The sequence below is a fragment of the Anolis sagrei genome, chromosome 13, assembly GCF_037176765.1.
Source record: "Anolis sagrei isolate rAnoSag1 chromosome 13, rAnoSag1.mat, whole genome shotgun sequence".
Classification (NCBI taxonomy): Eukaryota; Metazoa; Chordata; class Lepidosauria; order Squamata; family Dactyloidae; genus Anolis; species Anolis sagrei.
In genome coordinates this window covers 18,630,745-18,658,320 of record NC_090033.1, presented here as the reverse complement: position 1 = coordinate 18,658,320, position 27,576 = coordinate 18,630,745, and the positions used below count along the sequence as shown (strand labels likewise).

Sequence of the window (27,576 nt, the reverse complement as noted above, 5' to 3'; positions counted from 1 at the left end):
GGATTTCGGATGTCGTTTTTAATTCCGTCTCGTTTTGTTGTGTCTGTGTGTTTTGTTTTGTTTTTTTACAGAAACAAACAAACAAATAAACAAGTTGAAAAAAAGAGAGACGTGATTATTAAGAGTTGTGTGTGTGTGTGAGATCTATGATTGGCACCACTTTGGACTGCGACAGGAATCCTGGGAGTTGTAGTTTCCTAAGGTCCGTTGTCTTCGCTACCAAAACTACAACTCCCAGGTTTCCATAGCTCTATAGAGACCACTGAAAACAACAATTCCAAAAGAACACGGGAAACTAAAACTCCCAAGTTGCCATAGTGTTTTGAGACCATTGAAAACTACAATCTCAAAAGAACATGGGAAACTAAAACTCCCAGGTTTCCCTAATGTTTTGAGACCATCGAAAACTACAATTCCAAAAGAACATGGGAAACTACAACTCCCAGGTTTCCCTAGTATTTTGAGACCATTGAAAACTACAATTCCAAAAGAACATGGGAAACTAAAACTTCCAAGTTTCCCTAATGTTTTGAGACCACTGAAAACTACAATTCCAAAAGAACACAGGAAACTACAACTCCCAGGTTTCCCTAGTATTTTGAGACCACTGAAAACTACAATTCCAAAAGAACATGGGAAACTACAACTCCCAGGTTTCCCTAGTATTTTGAGACCATTGAAAACTACAATTCCAAAAGAACATGGGAAACTACAACTCCCAGGTTTCCCTAGTATTTTGAGACCATTGAAAACTACAATTCCAAAAGAACATGGGAAACTAAAACTTCCAAGTTTCCCTAATGTTTTGAGACCACTGAAAACTACAATTCCAAAAGAACACGGGAAACTACAACTCCCAGGTTTCCCTAGTATTTTGAGACCATTGAAAACTACAATTCCAAAAGAACATGGGAAACTAAAACTCCCAAGTTTCATAGTGTTTTGAGACCATTGAAAACTACAATTTCAAAAAAGATCATGGGAAACTGCAACTCCCAGGTTTCCATAGTGCTATAGAGACCACTGAAAACTACAATTCCAAAAGAACATGGGAAACTACAACTCCCAAGTTTCCATAGTGTTTTGAGACCATTGAAAACTACAATTCCAAAAGAACATGGGAAACTAAAACTCCCAAGTTTCCATAGTGTTTTGAGACCATTGAAAACTACAATTTCAAAAGACCAGGTTTCCATAGCGCTATAGAGACCATTGAAAACTACAATTTCAAAAGACCAGGTTTCCATAGCGCTATAGAGACCATTGAAAACTACAATTTCAAAAAAAGATAATGGGAAACTGCAACTCCCAGGTTTCCCTAGTATTTTGAGACCATTGAAAACTACAATTCCAAAAGAACATGGGAAACTACAACTTCCAAGTTTCCCTAATGTTTTGAGACCACTGAAAACTACAATTCCAAAAGAACATGGGAAACTAAAACTCCCAAGTTTCATAGTGTTTTGAGACCATTGAAAACTACAGTTTCAAAAGAACAGGTTTCGATAGCGCTATAGAGACCATTGAAAACTACAATTTCAAAAAAAGATCATGGGAAACTGCAACTCCCAGGTTTCCATAGCACTATCGAGACCATTAAAACTACAATTTCAAAAGATCATGGGAAACTACAACTCCCAGCTTTCCATAGTGTTTTGAGACCATTGAAAACTACAATTCCCAAAGAAAACTACAATTCCAAAAGAACATGGGAAACTAAAACTCCCAAGTTTCCATAGTGTTTTTACACCATTGAAAACTACAATTCCAAAAGAACATGGGAAACTAAAACTCCCAAGTTGCCATAGTGCTTTGAGACCATTGAAAACTACAATCTCAAAAGACCATGGAAAACTACAACTCCCAGGTTTCCCTAGTGTTTTGAGACCATTGAAAACTACAATTCCAAAAGAACATGGGAAACTAAAACTCCCAAGTTGTCATAGTGCTTTGAGACCATTGAAAACTACAATCTCAAAAGACCATGGAAAACTACAACTCCCAGGTTTCCCTAGTGTTTTGAGACCATTGAAAACAAGCACTACAGAGATCATTGAAAACTACAATCTCAAAAGAGCACAGGAAACTACAACTCCCAGGTTTCCATAGCGCTATAGAGACCATTGAAAACTACAATTTCAAAAAAAGACCATGGGAAGCTGCAACTCCCAGGTTTCCATACCACTTTAAAAGACCATGGAATACTACAAATTCCCAGGTTTCCATAGCGCTATAGAGACCATGGAAAACTATAACTCCTGGGGGATCAATAGTACTACAGGGGCCATGGGAAACTACAACTCTCAGGTTACCACAGCATGTTGGGAGACCATAGAAAAATACAACTCTCTGCTATAGTACCTTAAAAGACCACGGAAAACTACAACTCCCAAATTCCCACAGGTTTTTAAGACCACCGGAAACTACAACTCCCAGGTTTCTATAGAACTATAGAGGCCATTGAAAACTACAATTTCAAAAGGCAATGGGAAACTACAATTCCCAGGTTCCCACTGCATTTTAAAAGACCATGGAAAACTACATATATTCCCAGGTTTCCATAGCACGATAGAGACCATGAAAAACTATAGCTCCCAAGGGCTCTATCAATGGAAAACTACAGCTCCTGTGATCCTATAGTACTTTAGAAGTCAACAGGAAACTACAACTCCCAGGGATTCTATAGTACTTTAGAAGTCAATGGAAAACTACAACTCCTGTGATTCTATAAGACTTTAGAAGGCAATGGAAAACTACAACTCCTGTACTTTAAAAGTCAATGGAAAACTACAACTCCTGTGATTCTATTGTACTTTAGAAGTCAACAGAAAACTACAACTCCTGTGATTCTATGGTACTTTAGAAGTCAATAGAAAACTACAACTCCTGTGATTCTATAGTATTTTAGAAGTCAATAGAAAACTACAACTCCTGTACTTTAGAAGTCAATGGAAAACTACAACACCTGTGATTTTATAGTACTTTAGAAGCCAATGGAAAACTACAACTCCTGTACTTTAAAAGTCAATGGCAACCTACAACTCCCAACTTCAGAAGTCAACTGAAAACTACAACTCCCAATTTCGGAAGTCAACGGAAAACCACAACTCCTGTGATTCTATAGTACTTTAGAAGTCAATAGAAAACTACAACTCTTGCGATTCTATAGTATCTTAGAAGTCAATGGAAAACTACAACTCCCAACTTCAGAAGTCAACTGAAAACTACAACTCCTGTGATTCTATAATACTTTAGAAGTTAATGGAAAACTACAACTCCTGTGATTCTATAGTACTTTAAAAGTCAACGGAAAACTACAACTCCTGTGATTCTATAGTACTTTAGAAATCAATGGAAAACTACAACTCCCAACTTCAGAAGTCAATGGGAAACTACAACTCCTTTGATTCTATAATACTTTAGAAGTCAATGGAAAACTACAACTCCTGTGATTCTATAATACTTTAGAAGTAAACGGAAAACTACAACCCCTGTACTTTAATAGTCAATGGAAAACTACAACTCCTGTGATTCTATAGTACTTTAGAAGTCAACAGAAAACTACAACTCCTGTACCTTAGAAGTCAATGGAAGACTACAACTCCTGTGATTTTATAGTATTTTAGAAGTCAATGGAAGACTACAACTCCCAACTTCAGAAGTCAATGGAAAACTACAACTGTGATTCTATAGTATTTTAGAAGTCAATGGAAGACTACAACTCCCAACTTCAGAAGTCAGTGGAAAGCTACAACTCCCAACTTCAGAAGTCAATGGAAAACTACAACTCCCAACTTCAGAAGTCAATGGAAAACTATAACTCTTGTGATTCTATAGTACTTTGGAAGTCAATGAAAAACTACAACTCCCAACTTCAGAAGTCAATGGAAAACTACAACTCCCAACTTCAGAAGTCAATGGGAAACTACAACTCCCAACTTCAGAAGTCAATGGAAAACTACAACTCCTGTACTTTAGAAGTCAACGGGAAACTACAACTCCTGTGATTCGATAGTACGATAGTCAATGGAAAACTACAACTCCTGTACTTTAGAAGTCAATGGCAACCTACAACTCCCAACTTCAGAAGTCAATGGGAAACCACAACTCCTGTGATTCTATAGTACTTTCGAAGTCAATGGAAGACTACAACTCCGAACTTCAGAAGTCAATGGAAACTACAACTCCCAACTTCAGAAGTCAACGGAAAACTACAATTCCTGTGATTCTATAGTACTTTAGAAGTCAATGGAAAACTACAACTCCTGAACTGTAGAAGTCAATAGAAAACTGTAACTCCTATAATTCTACAGTACTTTAGAAGTCAATGGAAAACTACAACTCCCAACTTCAGAAGTCAATGGAAAACTACAACTCCCAATTTCGGAAGTCAACGGAAAACCACAACTCCTGTGATTCTATAGTACTTTAGAAGTCAATGGAAAACTACAACTCCTGCGATTCTATAGTATCTTAGAAGTCAATGGAAAACTACAACTCCCAACTTCAGAAGTCAACAGAAAACTACAACTCCTGTGATTTGATAGTACTTTGGAAGTCAATGGAAAATTACAACTACTGTACCTTAGAAGTCAATGGCAACCTACAACTCCCAACTTCAGAAGTCAACTGAAAACTACAACTCCCAATTTCGGAAGTCAACGGAAAACCACAACTCCTGTGATTCTATAGTACTTTAGAAGTCAATGGAAAACTACAACTCTTGCGATTCTATAGTATCTTAGAAGTCAATGGAAAACTACAACTCCCAACTTCAGAAGTCAACTGAAAACTACAACTCCTGTGATTCTATAGTACTTTAGAAGTCAATAGAAAACTGCAACTCCTGTGATTCTATAATGCTTTAGAAGTTAATGGAAAACTACAAAACTCCTGTGATTCTTTAGAAGTCAATGGAAAACTACAACTCTTGTGATTCTATAGTACTTTAGGAGTCAATGGAAGACTACAACTCCCAACTTCAGAAGTCAATGGAAAACTACAACTCCCAACTTCAGAAGTCAACGGGAAACTACAACTCCTGTACTTTAGAAGTCAATGGCAACCTACAACTCCCAACTTCAGAAGTCAACGGAAAACTACAACTCCTGTGATTCTATAGTACTTTAGAAGTCAATGGAAAACTACAACTCCCAGGGATTCTGTCGCGCTTTAAAGTGGTGCCGAACCGCATTAATTTTGCACAGTGCGAAACCTCACTCAGTGTGTGTGTTTGTGTAAGGAAACCCGACAAAAGGACACAAAAAAGGCCCCAAAAAACCATAGAAAGAGACCCTCCAGGCCTTAAAAATTATTATTATTACTATTATTACTATTATTATTACTATTTGCAGGCCAGGGAAGGTGGACGCTTAGAAAGAGTCTGAAAAAAGGTAAAAGAGTACGACAAAAAACGGGTAAAAAAGTGCCGTCCGTCCGTTCGGAGACCGTTAAAAAAAAAAGGCACAACATCCATATATTATATATAGATACAGAATATATATATATAAGTGGAATATATATACGTCTAGAAAGAGAGAGAGAGAGAGAGACGTCCACGTCCGGGAAACAACAGGGACGTGAGGTTTTTGGTGCAAAAAAGTGCCGTTATTCGGTGTTTACAATAAAGAACGAGACGCCCCCGAAAACGGTGCTACAAATCCCGAAAAATATCAAAGACGGGCTACAACTCCCAGAGAGGATGATGGGAGGTGTAGTCCAAATGCGATCAGGTGGAGTCCAGAATCCTGATGCAAATGCGATCAGGCAGCAACCTCCGCCTGTGGTGGATGATGGCCGTTGTAGTCCTTCGCAGTGGATGATAGGCATTGTAGTTCAAGGGGCGGTGCTACCTAAACGCTACAAGTGGCCCATCCTTACAGGACCGGTGATTGGATTACAACTCCCATCCACTCAGCCTTGTCGTGGATGATGGGCATTGTAGTCCTTCACAAGTGGATGATAGGCATTGTAGTCCAAGGGACGGTGCTACCTAAACGCTACAAGTGGCCCATCCGGATTACAATTCCCATCCACTCAGTCTTGTAATGGATGATGGGCATTGTAGTCCTCTGCAGTGGATGATAGGCATTGCAGTCCAAGGGGCGGTGCTACCTAAACGCTACAAGTGGACCATCCGGATTACAACTCCCACCCACTCAGTCTTGTAATGGATGATGGTCATTGTAGTCCTTTGCAGTGGATGATAGGTATTGTAGTCCAAGGAGCGATGCTACCTAAACGCTACAAGTGGACCATCCTTTGGGTTGACAGAACCAGCAATCGGACTACAACTCTCGTGGATACTCAACCTTGTAGTGGATGATGGGCATTGTAGTACAAGAAATTGACTTTAGGCAAAAGGTTATCTCCATCTGCAACTGCACTCCTAAACTTGTGGTGGGTGATGGGAGTTGTAGTCCAAAGGCCGCTGCTTCAGGATGATGGGAATGATAGTGCAGGAACAAGCCTTCAACTCCACTTGCAAATGGACTCTTAAGCTTGGGTTGGATGATGGGAGTTGTAGTCCTAGAGCCACTGTCTCAGGATGATGGGAATGATAGTCCAGGAACAAACAGGACCAACTTCCAAAGTGCTATTGGGACTCCCAATTCCCACCATGGGAGATGGGCATTGTAGTACAAGAAATGCCAATGACAAAATGTTAACAATCCTGCATCTCCACAGGCAATGGGACTCATAAGCTTATGGTGGATTATGGGTGTTGTAGTCCAAGGGCAACAGCTGGCTCAGGATGATGGGAATGATAGTCTAGGAACAAACTTGCATCTCCAACTACAATTGAATGCCTAAGTTTGTGGCTCATGATGGGTGTTGTAGTCCTAGGGCCGTCGCTGTCTCAGGATGATGGGAATGACAGTCCAGGAACAAACAGTGCATACGGGACACAGAACCAGCTTCCAAAATGCTATTGGGACTCCCAATTACCATGCTGGATGATGAGCATTGTAGTACAAGAAATGGCAATGGAAAAGGGTTAACAATCCTTTTCCATTGACTCCTAAACTTATGGTGGATGATGGGTGTTGTAGTCCAATGGCCACAACTGCCTCAGGATGATGGGAATGATAGTCCCAGAATAAACAGTGCATACGAGACACAGAACCAGCTTCCAAAATCCACTCCCATAGTGGATTATGGGCATTGTAGTCCAAGGGCAAAGCATTGCCAAAGGATGGCTAGGGCAAAATGGAATGTCCTTTGGTGCGCGAAGGACTTAGAAAAAAGACTCCAAATCCCATCCGTTTGGGCCTCATGATGGATGATGGGTGTTGTAGTCAGAGGGCTCTTGCAGGGCATTGTAATCCAAGGTCAAAAGGACGGCTAGGGCAAAACGGAACGTCCTTTGGTGTGCGAAGAGCTCAGAAAAAGACTCCAAAACCCATCTGTTTGGGCCTTGTGATGTAAGATGGGTGTTGTAGTCTGAGGGCTCCTGCAGGGCACTGGAATCCAAGGCCAAAGCATCGACAAAGGATGCCTAGGGCAAAACGGAACATCCTTTGGTGTGCGAAGGGCTCAGAAAAAGACTCCAAATCCCATCCGTTTGGGCCTCACGATGGAAGATGGGTGTTGTAGTCCGGGGGGACTCATGCAAGTGCAAGTTCCGCAGCTCCGAATGCCGTGGGGCTGCCCATTGCTATCCACCAGGCCTGGTGCTGGATGATGGGTGTTGCGGTACAAGGATGATGGGAATTAAAGTACGGGTACAAGGATGGGCGTTGCACCTTAGCAGTGGATGATAGGCGTTGTAGTCCAAGGAACAGTGCTCCCCGAAAATGGTGAAGCAGTACAAGGATGATGGGAATTAGAGTACGGATAGAAGGATGGGCGTTGTGCCTTAGCAGTGGATGATAGGCATTGTAGTCCAAGGGACGGTGCTCCCTGAAAACGGTGAAGCAGTACAAGGATGATGGGAATCAGAGTATGGGTACAAGGATGGGCGTTGCACCTTAGCAGTGGAGGATAGGCGTTGTAGTCCAAGGGACAGTGCTCCCCGAAAACGGTGTAGCAGTACAAGGATGATGGGAAGTAGAGTACGGGTACAAGGATGGGCGTTGCGCCTTAGCAGTGGAGGATAGGCGTTGTAGTCCAAGGGACAGTGCTCCCCGAAAACGGTGTAGCAGTACAAGGATGATGGGAATTGGAATACGGGAGCGCGAATGGCACAGAACGAGCTCCAAAAGGCGTTCCTTGTTTTGTATTGGTTGATAGTAAACATCGGACGGGATTCTGCGCATGCTCAGAGAGCCCCTTTTTTTGGCTGAGAACGGGAGGAAGACACGAACCGGGGCCAAAACATGCGCAAATTGACCCCGAATAACCCCCAAACCATCCCTATAATAAACCACAATCCCACCCTATTCCGTCCCTAGATCATCCGAGGACGACAGAGGCGCGCATGCAACCGGGACGAGATCCCGAACCCGAAAATAACCACGTGCTCAGAGGCACGTTTCCTTTCATACTGGAAGCACATCGCGGACAATCTCTTTGGTGCTCCGGCGCCCGGAACGGAACGGAACCAAGTTTTCAGAGTTACGAAGCCGAGCCGCTCGAATCGGAGTGGAACGTCACGTATCCTGAAGACGGCGAGCTCAGGAAACTGCTGGTGCTGCCTTTGCTCCCGTTTTGGCACCGCGAGGGTCCGAGCCCCGCCGGGAAAGCGTCCGAATCGGACCCGGCACCGCCGCCGGGTTCGTCCTCGCACAGCTCGATCCGGATCCGTTCCGGCGCCCGGAGGCAGTGCTGTCCGGACAGAGGTTCCCGCTCGAAGCAGGTCAACGGGAAGGCGTCCAGCAGCGAGACCGAGGCCGACCGCAACGGGGGCTTTCCGCCGTTGTCGTCGTCCGGGAAGCTCTCCTCCTCGGGGAAGTCGAAAAGTCGCAACGAGAGGGTGCTCTCGGCCGAGCGCCGGCGGTGCCGCTTGCGGTGCAAACGGCCCCCGTCCTCCTGGAAAGAGAGCAAGCTACCCCGGCGGAAGTCGGCAACACCCTGCGACGGCAACGGGAGCAGCAGCTGCGCCAAGCCGGCCATCATCTCCGGCCCGGCCGCCCCCCAGCGCTGCAGGTAGGCCGAGATCTGGCCCGTGGTCCAGACGTCCGTCTCGTCGTCGTGGGAGAAGCGCCGCGTCGGAGGGACCTGCAGGGAAGGCGGACAGAGTTAGCGGCAGAGAAGGTGACGACGGCACCCGTTTCGCCCCAGGATTTCAACCAAGACATTGTGACGACAATAGTAATAATAATAATAATAATAATAACAATAATTATTATAATATATTCCCTCGCTACTTCGTGGTTCGCTTTCCACGGACTCGCTTTTTTGCGGTTGCTATTTCGCGGTTCGCTTTCCGCGGACTCACTTTTTTTGCGGTTGCTACTTCGCGGTTCGCTTTCTGTGGACTCGCTTTTTTGCGGTTGCTATTTCGCGGTTCGCTTTCTGTGGACTCGCTTTTTTGCGGTTGCTACTTCACGGTTCGCTTTCTGTGGACTCGCTTTTTTGCGGTTGCTATTTCGCGGTTCGCTTTCTGTGGACTCGCTTTTTTGAGGTTGCTACTTCGCGGTTCGCTTTCTGTGGACTCGCTTTTTTGCGGTTGCTACTTCGCGGTTCGCTTTCTGTGGACTCGCTTTTTTGCGGTTGCTACTTCGCGGTTCGCTTTCTGTGGACTCGCTTTTTGCGGTTTCTATTTCGCGGTTCGCTTTCCGCGGACTCGCTTTTTTGCGGTTGCTACTTCGCGGTTCGCTTTCCGCGGACTCGCTTTTTTGCGGTTGCTACTTCGCGGTTCGCTTTCCGCGGACTCGCGTTTTTGCGGTTACTACTTCGGGGTTCGCTTTCCGCAGACTCGCTTTTTTGCGGTTTTTTGATATATGAATTTATATGTTTTTTGAAAATATGAATTTAAGCAGTGAGGGAACACTGAGCAGAAATGAGAGGGGGGGGCACCTCGTCATCGCCTGGGCTCCGTGACAACGATAATAATAATAATAATAATAATAATAATAATAATAATAATAATAATAATAATAGAGTATTCTCTTGCTACTTCGTGGTTCGCTTTTCGCGGACTCGCAGTTTTTGAAAAAACTATGAATTTAATCAGCGAGGGAACACTGAGCAGAAATGAGGGGGGCACCTCACCACCGCCTGGGTACCGTGACGACGATAATAATAATAACAACAACAATAATAATAATGTATTCCCTCACTATTTCGCGATTCGCTTTTTGCGGACTCGCTGTTTTGCGGTTTTAAAAAAAATATGAATTTTAGTAGAGAGGGAACACTGAGCAGAAATGCGAGGGGGGGCACCTCGTCACCGCCTGGGCCAATCCAAACACCGAAATAAAAATAACAATAATGATAATAATGATGTTGAATCGAATCGAAAGACAATTATGGCACCCACTTCACCCCAGGACATCGACCAAGGCACAGTGTGGATGATAATAATAATAATAACAATAACAATAATAACAACAACAAAAATAATAATAATAGCAATAATAATAATAACAATGATAACAATAACAATAACAATAATAATAATAATAATAATAATAATAATAATAATAATAATAATTGGCAGCAACTGATGGAGATGATGGGCCTTGCAGACCCCATCCGATCCCTCCCGACAGATGGCCAGACAGCCACAGACAGGATGGACGCACTACATTCTATGATAGATCTATCACGGGATCCTAGAGTTGGGAGGGACCCCAAACGCTATCCAGTCCAACCCCCTTCCACCTTGCAGACCCCATCCGATCCCTCCTGACAGATGGCCAGACAGCCATAGACAGGATAGATGCACTATAATCTATGATCCCTCCTGACAGATGGCCAGACAGCCATAGACAGGATAGATGCACTATAATCTATGATCCCTCCCAACAGATGGCTAGACAGCCACAGACAGGGATAGAAGCACTATATTCTATGATAGATCTATCACGGGACCCTAGAGTTGGGAGGGACCCCAAAGGCTATCCAGTCCAACCCCCTTCCGCCTTGCAGACCCTATCCGATCCCTCCTGACAGATGGCCAGACAGACATAGACAGGATAGATGCACTATAATCTATGATCCCTCCCGACAGATGGCCAGACAGACATAGACAGGATAGATGCACTATAATCTATGATCCCTCCTGACAGATGGCCAGGCAGCCATACACAGAATAGACGCACTATATTCTATGACAGATCTATCACGGGATCCTAGAGTTGGGAGGGACCCCAAAGGCTATCCAGTCCAACCCCCTTCCGCCTTGAAGACCCCATCCGATCCCTCCCGACAGATGGCCAGACAGTCATAGATATGGCCTGATAGATCTGGGCGTACCTGCAGGTACTGCATCCTGTCCTCGGTGGGGGGCTTGGGGCCGTAGGTCTGGGGGAGGCCCCTCTCCAGGGCGGACAGGTCGTACTTGGTGATGTGCTCCAGGGTCAAGGCGTCCCCGGCGAAGCTGCAGTCGTACGGACGCTCGGACAGGAGGTCGGCACGGACGGTCCCGTCCAGGCTGCTGCCTATGGGGTTGCATTGGGGCAAAGGAAGCAGAGAGAGAGAGAAAGAGGTAGAGTGGGGTGTACGGTATATTTTCTATTATGGAGGTTGTGTATTTTGAGGGGCTCACCTTCTCCGCTCTCGTCGTTGGCCATGACGGCCAGGCACTTCTCCCAGACGGACCGGACGTCGGCCCGGTAGCGGTCGCAGGCCCAGAGGAAGAGCGGGAGGAGGAGGGACTGGGCCACCGAGCACCACAGCACGCACAGCACCATCCACTCGTGAGACACGTCCGAGCGCAGGCTGGCCACGCTCACCACCTGCCCACAAAGAAGGAGGAAAAGGAGGAAAAAGAAGACGGGCCCCCGGATTTAGCTTGGATTCGCCAGTTTCATGCTGCCTTCACCCTCCTCTGCACCATCAAAGCATTCCTGACAGATGGCCATCTAGCCTTAGTAACAACAACAACAACAATAATGATAATAGGGACCTCCGTCCCTTTCTTTCCTGCTCTTCCTTCCTTCTCCTTCCTTTCCTTCTTTCCCTCCTTCCCTTCCTTTCTTCCTCCCTCCCTTCCTTTACTCCCTCTCCTTCCTCCCTTTCTTTCCTTCCCTTCCTTCCTTCCTTCTTTCCCTCTTTCCCTTCCTTTACTCCCTCTCCTCCGTCCCTTTCTTTCCTTCTCTTCCTTCCTTCTCCTTCCTTTCCTTCTTTCCCTCCTTCCCTTCCTTTCTTCCTCCTTCCCTTCCTTTACTCCCTCTCCTTCCTCCCTTTCTTTCCTTCTCTTCCTCCCTTCTCCTTCCCTTCCATTCTTCCTCCCTCCCTTCCTTTCCTCCCTCTCCTTCCTCCCTCCCTCCCTTTCTTCCCTTCCCTTCCTTCCTTCTTCCTTTCCTCTTTCCTTCCTCCCTCCCTTCCTTTCCTTCTTTCCCTCCTTCTCTTCCTTTCTTCCTCCCTCCCTCCTTTTACTCCCTCTCCTTCCTTCCTCCCTTCCTTCCCTTCCCTTCCCTTCCTTCCTTCCTTCCTTCCTTCTTTCCTCCCTCTCCTTCCTCCCTACCTTTCTTTTCTTCTCTTCCTTCCTTCTCCTTCCTTTCCTTCTTCCCCTCCTTCCCTTCCTTCCTTCCTCCCTCCCTTCCTTTACTCCCTCTCCTTCCTCCCTTTCTTTCCTTCCCTTCCTTTCTTCCTTCCTTCCTTCTTCCTTTCCTCCCTCTCCTCCCTCCTTTTCTTTCCTTCATCCAGAGAGTCGTCTAGCCTTTGTAATAATAATAATAATAATAATAATAATAATAATAATAATAATAATAATAAAGACCTCGAAAGGCCATGCAGAGTGCCATCGAGTCTTCGTAATAATAACAATAACAATAACAATAACAATAATAATAATAATAATAATAATAGGGACCCCAAGAGGCCATCCAGTCCAACCCCCTTTATCCTGCCATGCAGGAAAGGCACAACCAAAGCACCCCCAACAGATGGCCATCCCGCCATTGCAAATATAACGACGCCACGGACTCACCAGGACGGGGAAGCCCATGAGGAAGTCGTAGAGGCAGACGATGCCGGCGACCAGGTAGGTGACCTGGAGGGAGGTGCGGAGGGGCTCGGAGCCCTCGAGGGAGGAGCGACGCTTGCCCTGGGCGTCCTGCACCACGATGGCGGGCACCACGTCCCCGCCGGGCCGGCCCGAGCGCTGCAGGGCGCAGGTCCGGGCCAGAGCCAGGGCGGCACAGGCGGCCCCCACGGCCAGGCCGCCCCCCACCAGCAGCAGGAAGCAGACCCCGAAGCCCAGGCCGATCTCGGCCACCAAGAAGCGGCACTCGGCCAGGGCGTAGAAGCGCTCCGCTGTGTCGTGCCAGCCCACCGCCGGCAGCGTGGACAGGATGAAGGACACCATCCAGATGCCCATCACCGTGTGCATGGCCTGCTTCTTGGCGTTGCTCAGCCTGTGGGGAACCAGAGGGAGAGGGGTTAGAGGGGGGCAGCCAAACGGGCACCCAAACCGACCCTTTCCTCATAGAAAAGAAGACCCAACTAAGGGCATCCAAACTGACCCCTTTCTCATAGCAAAGACCCAAGGAGGGCAGCCAAACGGGCACCCAAACCGACCCCTTTCTCATAGTAAAGACTCAACTATAAGGCATCCAAACCAACCCATTTCTCATAGTAAAGAAGACCCAACTATAGGGTATCCAAGCCAACCCATTTCTCATAGTAAAGACCCAACTATAGGGCATCCAACCAAGCCGACCCCTTTCTCATAGCAAAGACCCAACTATGGGGCAGCCAAAGGGCACCCAAACCGACCCCTTCCTCACAGCAAAGACCCAACTATGGGGCAGCCAAAGGGCACCCAAACCGGCCCCTTTCTCATAGTAAAGACACAACTATAGGGCATCCAAAGGGCACCCAAACTGGCCCCTTTCTCATAGCAAAGACCCAACTATGGGGCAGCCAAAGGGCACCCAAACCAACCAATTTCTCATAGTAAAGACCCAACTATAGAGCATCCAAGCCGACCCCTTTCTCATAGTAAAGACCCAACTATGGGGCAGCCAAACCAACCCATTTCTCATAGTAAAGACCCAACTATAGGGCACCCAAGCCAACCCATTTCTCCTAGTAAAGACCCAACTATAGGGCATCCAACCAAGCCGACCCCTTTCTCATAGCAAAGACCCAACTATGGGGCAGCCAAAGGGCACCCAAACCGACCCCTTCCTCATTGTAAAGACCCAACTATGGGGCAGCCAAAGGGCACCCAAACTGGCCCCTTTCTCATAGAAAAGACTCAACTCTTGGACATCCAAACCAACCCCTTTCTCATAGTAAAGACACAACTATAAGGCATCCAAGCCAACCCATTTCTCATAGTAAAGAAGACCCAACTAAGGGCATCCAAACTGACCCCTTTTCTCATAGCAAAGACACAACTATGGGGCAGCCAAAGGGCACCCAAACCGGCCCCTTTCTCATAGCAAAGACACAACTATGGGCATCCAAACCAACCCCTTTCTCATAGCAAAGACCCAACTATGGGGCAGCCAAAGGGCACCCAAACTGGCCCCTTTCTCATAGCAAAGACCCAACTATGGGGCAGCCAAAGGGCATCCAAACCAACCCCCTTCTCATAGCAAAGACCCAACTATGGGGCAGCCAAAGGGCACCCAAACCGACCCCTTTCTCATAGCAAAGACCCAACTATGGGGCAGCCAAAGGGCACCCAAACCGGCCCCTTTCTCATAGCAAAGACACTTCCTCATAGTAAAGACACAACTATAGGGCATCCAAAGGGCACCCAAACCGGCCCCTTTCTCATAGCAAAGACCCAACTATGGGGCAGCCAAAGGGCACCCAAACCAACCCCTTTCTCATAGCAAAGACCCAACTATGGGGCAGCCAAAGGGCACCCAAACCAACCCCTTTCTCATAGCAAAGACCCAACTAGGGGCAGCCAAAGGGCACCCAAACCAACCCATTTCTCATAGCAAAGACCCAACTATAGGGTATCCAAGCTGACCCATTTCTCATAGTAAAGACCCAACTATAGAGCATCCAAGCCAACCCATTTCTCATAGCAAAGACCCAACTATGGGACATCCAAAGGGCACCCAAACCGGCCCCTTCCTCATAGTAAAGACCCAACTATGGGGCAGCCAAAGGGCACCCAAACCGGCCCCTTCCTCATAGTAAAGACACAACTATAGGGTATCCAAAGGGCACCCAAACCGGCCCCTTCCTCATAGCAAAGACCCAACTATGAGGCAGCCAAAGGGCACCCAAACCAGCCCCTTCCTCATAGTAAAGACACTTCCTCATAGTAAAGACACAACTATAGGGCATCCAAAGGGCACCCAAACCGGCCCCTTTCTCATAGCAAAGACCCAACTATAGGGCAGCCAAAGGGCACCCAAACCGTCCCCTTCCTCATAGTAAAGACCCAACTATGGGGCAGCCAAAGGGCACCCAAACCAACCCCTTCCTCATAGTAAAGACACTTCCTCATAGTAAAGACACAACTATAGGGCATCCAAAGGGCACCCAAACCGGCCCCTTTCTCATAGCAAAGACCCAACTATGAGGCAGCCAAAGGGCACACAAACCGACCCCTTTCTCATAGCAAAGACCCAACTATGGGGCAGCCAAAGGGCACCCAAACCGGCCCCTTTCTCATAGCAAAGACCCAACTGTAGGGCATCCAAACTGACCCATTTCTCATAGTAAAGACCCAACTATACGGCACCCAAACCAACCCATTTCTCATAGCAAAGACCCAACTATAGGGCATCCAAGTCAACTCATTTCCCATAGCAAAGACCCAACTATAGGGCATCCAAACCAACCCATTTCTCATAGTAAAGACACAACTATAGGGCATCCAAGCCAACCCATTTCTCATAGCAAAGACCCAACTATACGGCACCCAAACCAACCCATTTCTCATAGTAAAGACCCAACTATAGGGCATCCAAGCCAACCTATTTCTCATAGTAAAGACCCAACTATAGGGCATCCAAGTCAACTCATTTCTCATAGCAAAGAGCCAACTATAGGGCATCCAAACCGATCTCTTTCTCATAGCCAAGACCCAACTATGGGGCGCCCAAAGGGCATCCAAACCAACTCCTTTGTCATTGCAAAGACCCAACCTTGGGGCACCCAAAGGGCATCCAAACCAGCCCCTTTCTCACAGCCAAGACCCAACCTTGGGGCACCCAAAGGGCATCCAAACCAAACCCACCTGTAGTTGACGGGCCAGCGCACCATCCACATGCGGTGGTAGGCGAGGGAGGTGACGGAGAAGCAGGTGGCGAGGGTGAGGGTGTAGAAGGTGGACACGAAGACCTTGCAGAGCCCCTCGTTCCACTGGTAGCCCGAGCGCAGGCGGCGCAGCTGCACCACGGCGTACATGGCCACCGGGACGGCCGCGTTGAGGGCGTGGGTGCCGGCCAGCGCGCACAGCAGGAACTCCAGCGGCTTCCACTTCTTCTGCTTGGCCGTCACGCTCAGGATGCCCCAGGTATTGGCCAACACCGAGAGGCCCGCGCACGAGAGCCAGGCCACCGCGTTGCGCTCCAGCGTCACCCGCTCCTGGCTCATGGCGGACGGAGAGACGAGGAGGAGAAGGCCCCGCACATCACTACGGACCGGGCGGAGACGGGGGCTTCAGCGCAAGAGGGGCGGACATGGCTCTGGATGGAAGACGGCCGGCAACAGAAAGTCCCGATCTGAAATATGAGGGGAAAGGTAGATCAATAGATAGTTAAGACAAATAGGTCCACAGATAGGCAGATAGATAGGGTAGAAGGATGGATGGATGGATGGATGGATGGATAGATAGATAGATAGATAGATAGATAAGGTAGAAGGATAGATAGATCAATAGAATGATAGGGTAGAAGAGCGGATGGAAAGATAGGTAGATCGATACAATGATAGATAGATAATAGATATATAGGCTAGAAGGATAGATAGATAGATAGATAGATAGATACATAGATAGATAAGGTAGAAGGATAGATAAATAGATAGATCAATAGAATGATAGGGTAGAAGAGTGCATGGAAAGGTAGATCGATCCATAAAAAGATAGATAATAGATATATAGGCTAGAAGGATAGATATATAGGGTAGAAGGATAGATAGATAGATAGATAGATAGATAGATAGATAAGGTAGAAGGATAGATAAATAGATAGATCATTAGAATGATAAGGTAGAAGAGTGGATGGAAATTAGATCGATACAATGATAGATAACAGATATATAGGCTAGAAGGATGGATAGATAGATAGATAGATAGATAGATAGATAGATAAGGTAGAAGGATAGATAGATAGATAGATAGATAGATAGATAGATAGATAGATAAATAGATCAATAGAATGATAGGGTAGAAGAGTGGATGGAAAGGTAGATATATCGATACAATGATAGATAGATAGATAGATAGATAGATAGATAGATAGATAGATAGATAGGCTAGAAGGATAGATAGATAGATAGATAATAGATATATAGTCTAGAAGAATAGATAGAGATCAATTCATTAATAGAAATAATAGAGATAGATAGATATATAATAGATATATAGGCTAGAAGGATAGATAGATAAATTAGATAGATAGATAGATAGAGAGATCAATAGATAGGGTAGAAGAGTGGATGGAAAGGTAGATAGATCGATACAATAGATAGATAATAGATATATAGGCTAGAAGGATAGATAGATAGATAGATAGATAGATAGGGTAGAAGGATAGAGAAATAGATAGATTAATAGAATGATAGTGTAGAAGAGTGGATGGAAAGGTAGATAGACCGATACAATGATAAATAGATAATAGATATATAGGCTAGAAGGATAGATAGATAGATAGATAGATAGATAGATAGATCAGTAGAATGATTGGGTAGAAGAGTGGATGGAAAGGTAAATAAATCAATGCAATTATAGATAGATAATAGATATATAGGCTAGAAGGATAGATAAATAGAGAGAGAGATCAATTCATTAATAGAAATAACAGAGATAAATATATAATAGATATATAGGGTAGGTAGATAGATAGATAGATAGATAGATAGATAGATAGATAGACTGAGAGTAAGGTAGATCAATGCAATGATAGATAGAGCTATATAACAGATATATAGGATAGAAGAGTGGATGGATGGATAGATAGATAGATAGATTGATAGACAGAAAGATAGATCAGAACAATGAATGAATGAATGAATGAATGAATGAATAAATGATAGATAGATATAATAAATATATAGGGTAGAAGAGTGGATGGAAGGATGGATTGATAGATTGATAGAGAGACAGAAAGATAGATCAGTACAATGAATGAATGTAAGAGAGATAGATAGATAGATAGATAGATAGATAGATAGATAGATAGATAGGAATGATAGATGACAGACAGAAAGATAGACAAATCAATACAATGATAGATAGATAATAGATATATAGGCTAGAAGGATAGATAGAGAGAGCAATTCAATAATAGATAGATAGATAGATAGATAGATAGATAGATAGATAGATAGATAGATAGGGTAGATGGATGGATGGATGGATGGATGGATAGATAGAGAGATAGATAGATAGATAGATAGATAGATAGATAGATAGATAGGAGATAGATAGATAGATAGATGAGTGGAAGGATAGATGACAGACAGAATGATAGATAGATAGATAGATAGATAGATAGATAGATAGATAGGAAGGACAGATAGAGAGAGCAATTCAATAATAGATAGAGATAGATAGATATATAATAGATATATAGGGTAGAAGAATGGATAGATAGATAGATAGATAGATAGAGATAGATAGAACGATAGATAGATAGATAGATAGATAGATAGAGATAGATGAGTGGAAGGATAGATGACAGACAGAATGATAGATAGATAGATAGATAGATAGATAGATAGATAGATAGATAGATATAGATATAGATAGATAGATAGATAGATAGGAAGGATAGATGACAGACAGAATGATAGATTGATAGGATAGATAGATAGATAGATAGATAGATAAGAAGGACAGATAGAGAGAGCAATTCAATAATAGATAGATAGAGATAGATATAGATATATAATAGATATATAGGCTAGAAGGATGGATAGGTAAACAAATAAATGATAGATAGATTGATAGAAGAGAATAGAATAGCTCGGTTTTGCTTAGAGGTTTTACAGCAGGATGGCCATCTGTCGAGAGGGATCGGATTGTGCCTTCTTGCCTGGAAAGAAGGGGGTCAGACTGGATACCTTTTGGGGGTCTACTTTAAGCTGCCCCCCCCCCTTTTGTGTCTTCGTTTTGGAGAGTCAGAAGAAGCTCTTTCCCTAAAATGTCTAAAAATACTTTTGTCCCAATTTTTTTCCCCGCTTTTGCTTTTTCTCTTTTTTTTTCCTCCGCGGCTAAATATATACACGAAACAGGGGGGGAAAAAGCAGAAACACGCAAACCGAGTGGGAAACAAATGGAACAAAGAAGCAGCAAACTGGAAAATGCATCAAGACGCCAGAGAGAATAATAATGATGTGGATGATGATGAAGATAATCATAATAATACTCCGCTGCGAGATTGAGATCCAAAGCGACACAAAACGGGCAGACACAATGTGTTATTGTTGTTCTAATACACACACACACACACACTAGCTTGGGTATAAAATGCTTAAGGTCCTCCACCAGACATCCCAGTGTTCCTTACTCTCTCCATTGGTGCCATGAACATGTCCAATGTCCTCCACAAACACCACACTGCCCACCACCCAAGGAATGCTTTCATACAGGGACAATTCCATCCTAACAGACATCCCAGACATCCCAGTGTTCCTTACTCTCTCCATTGGCACCATGAACATGTCCAAGAGCCCTGCCAATGTCCTCCACAAACACCACACTGCCCACCACCCGAAGGAAGGCTTTCAGATGGGGACCATTCCATTCTAGAATTTCTGTTTTTCCTCCACCACAGACATCCCAGTGTTCCTGACTCTCTCCACTGGCACCATGAACATCTCCAAGAGTCCTGCCAATGTCCTCCACAAACACCGCACTGCCCACCACCCAAGGGAAGGCTTTCCAACGGGGACAATTCCATCCTAGATCGTATGTGTTTCCTCCACCAGACATCCCAGTGTTCCTTACTCTCTCCATTGGCACCATGAACATGTCCAAGAGTCCTGCCAATGTCCTCCGCAAACACCACACTGCCCACCACCCAAGGAATGCTTTCATATGGGGACAATTCCATCCTAACAGACATCCCAGTGTTCCTTACTCTCTCCATTGGTGCCATGAACATGTCCAATGTCCTCCACAAACACCACACTGCCCACCATCCAAAGGAAGGCTTTCAGATGGGGACCCTGCCATTCTAGAATTTCCGTTTTCCTCCACCACAGACATCCCAGTGTTCCTTACTCTCTCCACTGGCACCATGAACATGTCCAAGAGCCCTGCCAATGTCCTCCGCAAACACCACACTGCCCAGCACCCAAGGGAATGCTTTCATACGGGGACAATTCCACCCTAGATCTTATGTGTTTCCTCCACCTCAGGCATCCCAGTGTTCCTTACTCTCTCCACTGGCACCATGAACATGTCCAAGAGCCCTGCCAATGTCCTACACAAACACCACACTGCCCAGCACCCAAGGGAATGCTTTCATACGGGGAGAATTCCATCCTAACAGACATCCCAGTGTTCCTTACTCTCTCCATTGGTGCCATGAACATGTCCAATGTCCTCCACCATCACCACACTGCCCACCATCCAAGGGAATGCTTTCATACAGGGACAATTCCATCCTAACAGACATCCCAGTGTTCCTTACTCTCTCCATTGGTGCCATGAACATGTCCAATGTCCTCCACCATCACCACACTGCCCAGCACCCAAGGGAATGCTTTCATACAGGGACAATTCCATCCTAACAGACATCTCAGTGTTCCTTCTTCTCTCCATTGGCACCATGAACATCTCCAAGAGTCCTGCCAATGTCCTCCACAAACACCACACTGCCCACCACCCAAGGGAAGGCTTTCATACGGGGAGAATTCCATCCTAACAGACATCCCAGTGTTCCTTACTCTCTCCATTGGTGCCATGAACATGTCCAATGTCCTCCACCATCACCACACTGCCCACCATCCAAGGGAAGACTTTCATATGGGGACAATTCCATCCTAGATTTCATGCGTTTCCTCCACCACAGGCATCCCAGTGTTCCTTACTCTCTCCATTGGTGTGGAATTTGCATTACTCCGCCCACCGCTTCTCCCTTAACCCTTTTCTATTCTTTTCTATGGCACACAGCAAACAGAGGAATTGATCAGCAACTGAACATACTAAAGAGATTTATATGATTTATAGGAGTTGTCCTGGGATGTATAGTTCACCTTCCTTACAGACATCCCAGTGTTCCTTACTTCCTGGGATGTATAGTTCACCTTCCTTACAGACATCCCAGTGTTCCTTACTTCCTGGGATGTATAGTTCACCTTCCTTACAGACATCCCAGTGTTCCTTACTTCCTGGGATGTATAGTTCACCTTCCTTACAGACATCCCAGTGTTCCCTACTTCCTGGGATGTATAGTTCACCTAAGAGCACTCTAAACCTTATCAATGATGGAATTGGACCAAACTTGGTACAAAGAAACCCCCATGACTACAACTCCCATAAATCCCTCCAAGATACTGGATGTCTTTGGAGGGAGTTATGGGAGTTGTAGTTCACCTACATCCAGAGCACACTATGAACCCAAACCAGGATGGATCTGGACCAAGCTTGGCACGGATACTCGTTAGGCCCACATTGGAACACCGGTGGGTTTGGAGGGGAATTGGCCTGGGCATTTGGGAGTTGTAGGTCCTGGGATTTATAGTTCACCTCCAATCAAAGAGCCCTCTGAACTCCACCAGAGATGGAATTGGACGAAACTTGGCACACAGAGTCCCTATGGCCAGCAAAAAGTACTGGAGGTCTTTGGGGGAGATCCACCTTGATTTGGGGGAGTTGTAGTTCTCCTACATCCAGAGCATACTATGAACCCAAACACCGATGGATCTGGACCAAACTTGCCACGCATTCCTGATATGCTGAAAGTTGATTACTGGAGGGGTTTTGGGGGGGAGGAGGATGAACTTCTTTTCTGGGAGTTGTAGTTTGCTCACAACCAGAGAAACCGTGACCTCCACCGATGGCAGATCTGGACCAAACCTGGCACACAGAACCCCTGTGACTAACTCAACCTACTAGAGGGGTTTGAAGGGATTGACTCACCTTAGTGGGAGTTGTAGTTTACCCTACAGCCAGAGAGCATACCTAACGTCACCGATGATGCATCTAGAGCAAATTGGCCCAACATAACAAACTTTAAGTATGGATGGAGTTTATCGGGGTTATGATGGGAGTTGTAGTTCACCCAGAAACTCCATCAGTACTTTGAACTACAACTCCCATCATGCCAGGTTAACCCCTGAAACTCCATCAGTACTTTGTTATGTTGGGCAAGTTTGCTCTACATGCATCATTGGTGGGGTTCAGTGTGCTCTCTGGCTTTAGGGTGAACTACAACTCCCATCATGCCAGGTTAACGTACTATGAACCCAAACACCGATGGATCTGGAGGGGTTTGGGGGGAAGTGACCTTCCTTTCTGGGAGTTGTAGTTCACCCACAACCAGAGAAAGAGTGACGGACCTGGCCCAAGCTAGTAATAAATATATTGGACTTATTTATTTATGTATTTATTTATGGCATTGATATGGCGCCCTTCTCAGCCCGAAGGGGAGTCATTACAAATCAAACATACCAAACTCCTTAATGGGATTCATAGTATACACAAATGCAGCAAAAAATATTGGAGGTCTTTAGGGGAAATCCACCTTGATTTGGGGGAGTTGTAGTTCTCCTACATCCAGAGCATACTATGAACCCAAACATCGATGGATCTGGACCAAACTTGGCACGTATTCCTAATATGCTGAAAGTCGATTAGTGGAGGGGTTTGTGGGGGAAGTGACCTTCCTTTCTGGGAGTTGTAGTTCACCCACAACCAGAGAAAGAGTGACGGACCTGAGCCCAAGCTAGTAATAAATATATTGGACTTATTTATTTATGTAAATAAATAAGACCTGGATGTTTAAGCAAGCATTTGGTTAACCCAATGCAACGAATGGTAACTGACTAAAGGTCTGGCAACATGGATGACGAACTGGATCATGTTTTTAGTTAAGAGTCGAACTGGATTGGTATTGATGTATGAATTGTGCTTTTATGTTTTTTATGTTTTTTATGCTTTTAACTGTATACTGTTGATTATTATATTATGTTGTAAACCGCGTTGAGTCGCCGGCTAGGCTGAGAAACGGCGGTATATAAATATAGCAAATAAATAAAATAAATAAAATGTATTTATTTACGGCATTTATATGGCGCCGTTCTCAGCCCGAAGGGGAGTCCGTACAAATCAAACATACCAAACTCCTTAATGGGATTCATAGTATACACACATGTAATAATATATAGTATTATTATGGTGGTATTATTGTTGTTGTTGTTTGTTATTATTATTATTATTATTATTATTATTATTGCTATTATTATTATGCATCTCAGCTATGCTTGTGTTGTGCTGGGCGGAATGAGACTAGATGACCTTTGGGGAGCCCTTCCAGGAGGGATTTGCGGGGAAGTGACCTTCCTTTCTGGGAGTTGTAGTTCACCCACAACCAGAGAAAGAGTGATGGACCTGAGCCCAAGCTAGTAATAAATATATTGGACTTATTTATTTATGTATTTATTTACGGCATTTCTATGGCGCCCTTCTCAGCCCGAAGGGGAGTCCTTACAAATCAAACATACCAAACTCCTTAATGGGATTCATAGTATACACAAATGCAGCAAAAAATATTGGAGGTCTTTAGGGGAAATCCACCTTGATTTGGGGGAGTTGTAGTTCTCCTACATCCAGAGCGTACTATGAACCGAAACACCGATGGATCTGGACCAAACTTGGCACGCATTCCTGATATGCTGAAAGTCGATTAGTGGAGGGGTTTGGGGGGGAAGTGACCTTCCTTTCTGGGAGTTGTAGTTCACCCACAACCAGAGAAAGAGTGACGGACCTGCGCCCAAGCTAGTAATAAATATATTGGACTTATTTGTTTATGTATATATTGGCGGCATTTATATGGCGCCCTTCTCAGCCCAAAGGGGAGTCATTACAAGTCAAACATATCAAACTCCTTAATGGGATTCATAGTATACACACGTGTAATAATATATAGTATTATTATGGTGGTATTAGTGCTGTTGTTGTTGTTCTTGTTATTATTATTATTATGCGTCTCAGCTATGCTTGTGTTGTGCTGGGCGGAATGAGACTAGATGACCTTTGGGGAGCCCTTCCAGGAGGGGTTTGGGGGGAAGTGACCTTCCTTTCTGGGAGTTGTAGTTCACCCACAACCAGAGAAAGAGTGATCTACACCGATGATGGACCTGAGCCCAAGCTAGTAATAAATATATTGAACTTATTTATGTATTTATTTACGGCATTTATATGGCGCCGTTCTCAGACCAAAGGGGAGTCATTAAAAGTTAAACATACCAAACTCCTTAATGGGATTCATAGTATACACACATGTAATAATATATAGCATTATTATGGTGGTATTATTGTTATTATTATTATTATTATTATTATTATTATTATTATTATTATTATGTGTCCCAGCTATGCTTGGGTTGTGGTGGGCGGAATGAGGCCAGACTAGATGACCTTTGGGGAGCCCTTCCAGTTCTAGGATTAGATGCCGTCGCTCTCCTCCTTTCCTTTCCTTCTCTTTTGGTGCGGATTTAATTGATTCCAGCTCCTCGGAGGATTAATCAGCGACACGTTTTTCTAATTAGGTCACGGCTCTCCAAAGGGCGCCTTTTTTCCTTCCTGGAACGACATGAAACCTCCAGGGCCAAACAGATGCTTTTGCAGGAAAAGAAACTATTATTATTATTATTATTATTATTATTATTATTATTATTGAATTAAATAATAATAATAATAATAATAATAATAATAATACAGGAATGTAATAACAATAATACTGGAATTAAATAATAATAATAGTAATAATAATATACTAGAAGGTGGGAAGGATTTGGGAGACTGGAATATAATTATAATTATAATTATTATTATTATTATGGAATTAAATAATAATAATACATGAAAATAATAATAATAATAATAATAATAATACAGGAATGTAATAACAATAATACTGGAATTAAATAATAATAATAATAATAGTAATAATAATATACTAGAAGGTGGGAAGGATTTGGGAAACTGAAATATTATTATTATTATTATTATTATTATTATAGAATTAAATAAAACACAAGATGAGACCACAGCAGACAATCTGCTGGCTGTTGTATTGGCTCAATAATAATAATAATAATAATAATTATTATTATTATTATTATTATTATTATTATATTCTGGTCTTATTTTCTTGCTACCACTATTAATAATAGGGTACTAAATCATTATTAATAATACAATCTTTCTCTTATTATAAATAAATAATTGGGGAATAAACATAATAATAATAATAATAATAATAATAATAATAATAATAATGGAAATAAATTAACATATTATTTTTATTATTATTAATAATAATAGGGCAATAAAGTAAACATAATAATAATAATAAATATTTGTGGAATAAACTAAGATATTAATAATAATAACAGGGCAATAAAGTAAACATAATAATAATTGTGGAATAAACTAACATTATTATAATAATAACAATAACAATAATAATAATAATTAGAGAATAAACATAATAAACATAATAATAATAACAATAATAATAATAATAAGGGAATAAACTAACATATTAGTTTTATTATTATTAATAATAATAATAGGGAAATAAAGTAAACATAATAATAATAATAATAATAATAATAATAATTGTGGAATAACCTAACATAATAATAATAATAATTCACACAGCAATGGTTTAATTGAGAGATTCAATTTGCACCAACAAATATGGGTTAATGACAAACAGCAAGGGAATAATAATAATTGGAGAATAAGCTAAACATAATAATAACAACAATAAATAATTGTGGAATAAATATGAACATAATAATAATAATAATTAATTGGGGGATAAACTAAGATATTATTATTATTATTAATAATAATAATAATAATAATAATAATAAATGGAGAATAAAGTAAACATAATAACAATAATAAATAATTGGGGATAAATAACATATTATTATTATTAATAGGGAAATAAAGTAAACATAATAATAATTGTGGAATAAATATAAACATAATAATAATAATAAATAATTGGGGGAATAAACTAACATAATAATAATAATAATAATAATAAAAATTGTGGAATAAACTAACATAATAATAATAATAATAATAATAATAAATAATTGGGGGATAAACTAACATACTATTATTATTATTACTAATAGGACCATAAAGTAAACATAATAATAATGATAATAATAATAATAATAATAATAATAATAAATGATTGTGGAATAAACTAAAATATTAATAATGATGACGATTGGAGAATAAACATAGTAATAATAAATAAAGAATTGGGGAATAAACTAAACATAATAATATTCACCTTATATTACTATTACTATTACTATTATTATTATAATTGAGTGAAGGAACTAACTCAAGACAATAGTAAGGATTCACCTAATAATAATAATAATAATAATAATATATTATTATTATTGTCTTGAGTTAGTTTCTTCACTCAATAATAATAATAATAATAATATATTATTATTATTATTATTATTATTATTATTGAGTGAAGAAACTAACTCAAGACAATAGTAAGGATTCACCTAATATTATTATTATTATTATTATTATTATTATTGAGTGAAGGAACTAGCTTAACACAACAGTAGGCATGCTGATGCTCATCCTCCCCATCCTAGGAATGCATTTTGAGGAAGACAATAAAGGATTGCATTGTTGTAAACAAAGCAACAACACCACCACAACAAGGAGTCATATGCATTGCATTGCATTGCATGGCTGAAGCCCCCCAACTCAATGCAAAATTGGGGGGAGCCAGCCAGCCAGCCAAATTCAGGACCATTCCCATTGACTCAAGGCCACCGTCATTTTTTGCAGTGGGATGTGGCATTGCCAATGCAAACAATGCACACAAAACCCCCATGCAAACCATGCACACAAAAACCCAATACAAACCATGCACACAAAACCCCCAATGCAAACAATGCACACAAAACCCCAATGCCAACAATGCCAACAATGCAAGACAAGGGTCTCCAAGGGAGGGGGTCTTGCAAGGAGACCAAAGCCCTTGAATTAGGGGAAGGGCCCCCTCCACTCACCAGGTTTCCGAGGGGGGAGACTCTCCTCTCTCCTCTGCTGTTTCTGCCCAGGATGGGGGCCAGCTGCGCATGCGCAGGAAAGGAAGG

General features: G+C 43.0%; 1 protein-coding gene across 1 annotated transcript; it reads right to left on the bottom strand.

Annotated features, from left to right (window-relative positions):
* GPR153 (G protein-coupled receptor 153) lies at nt 1-27,576 on the bottom strand. Its single transcript, XM_067472857.1, has 6 exons — nt 27,490-27,576; nt 16,262-16,748; nt 13,040-13,466; nt 11,654-11,843; nt 11,362-11,546; nt 1-9,159 (listed from the first exon to the last, which is right to left on the bottom strand). The coding sequence occupies exons 2-6, from the start codon at nt 16,618-16,620 to the stop codon at nt 8,557-8,559; spliced, it is 1,764 nt and encodes a 587-aa protein (XP_067328958.1). The 5' UTR covers nt 16,621-16,748; nt 27,490-27,576; the 3' UTR covers nt 1-8,556.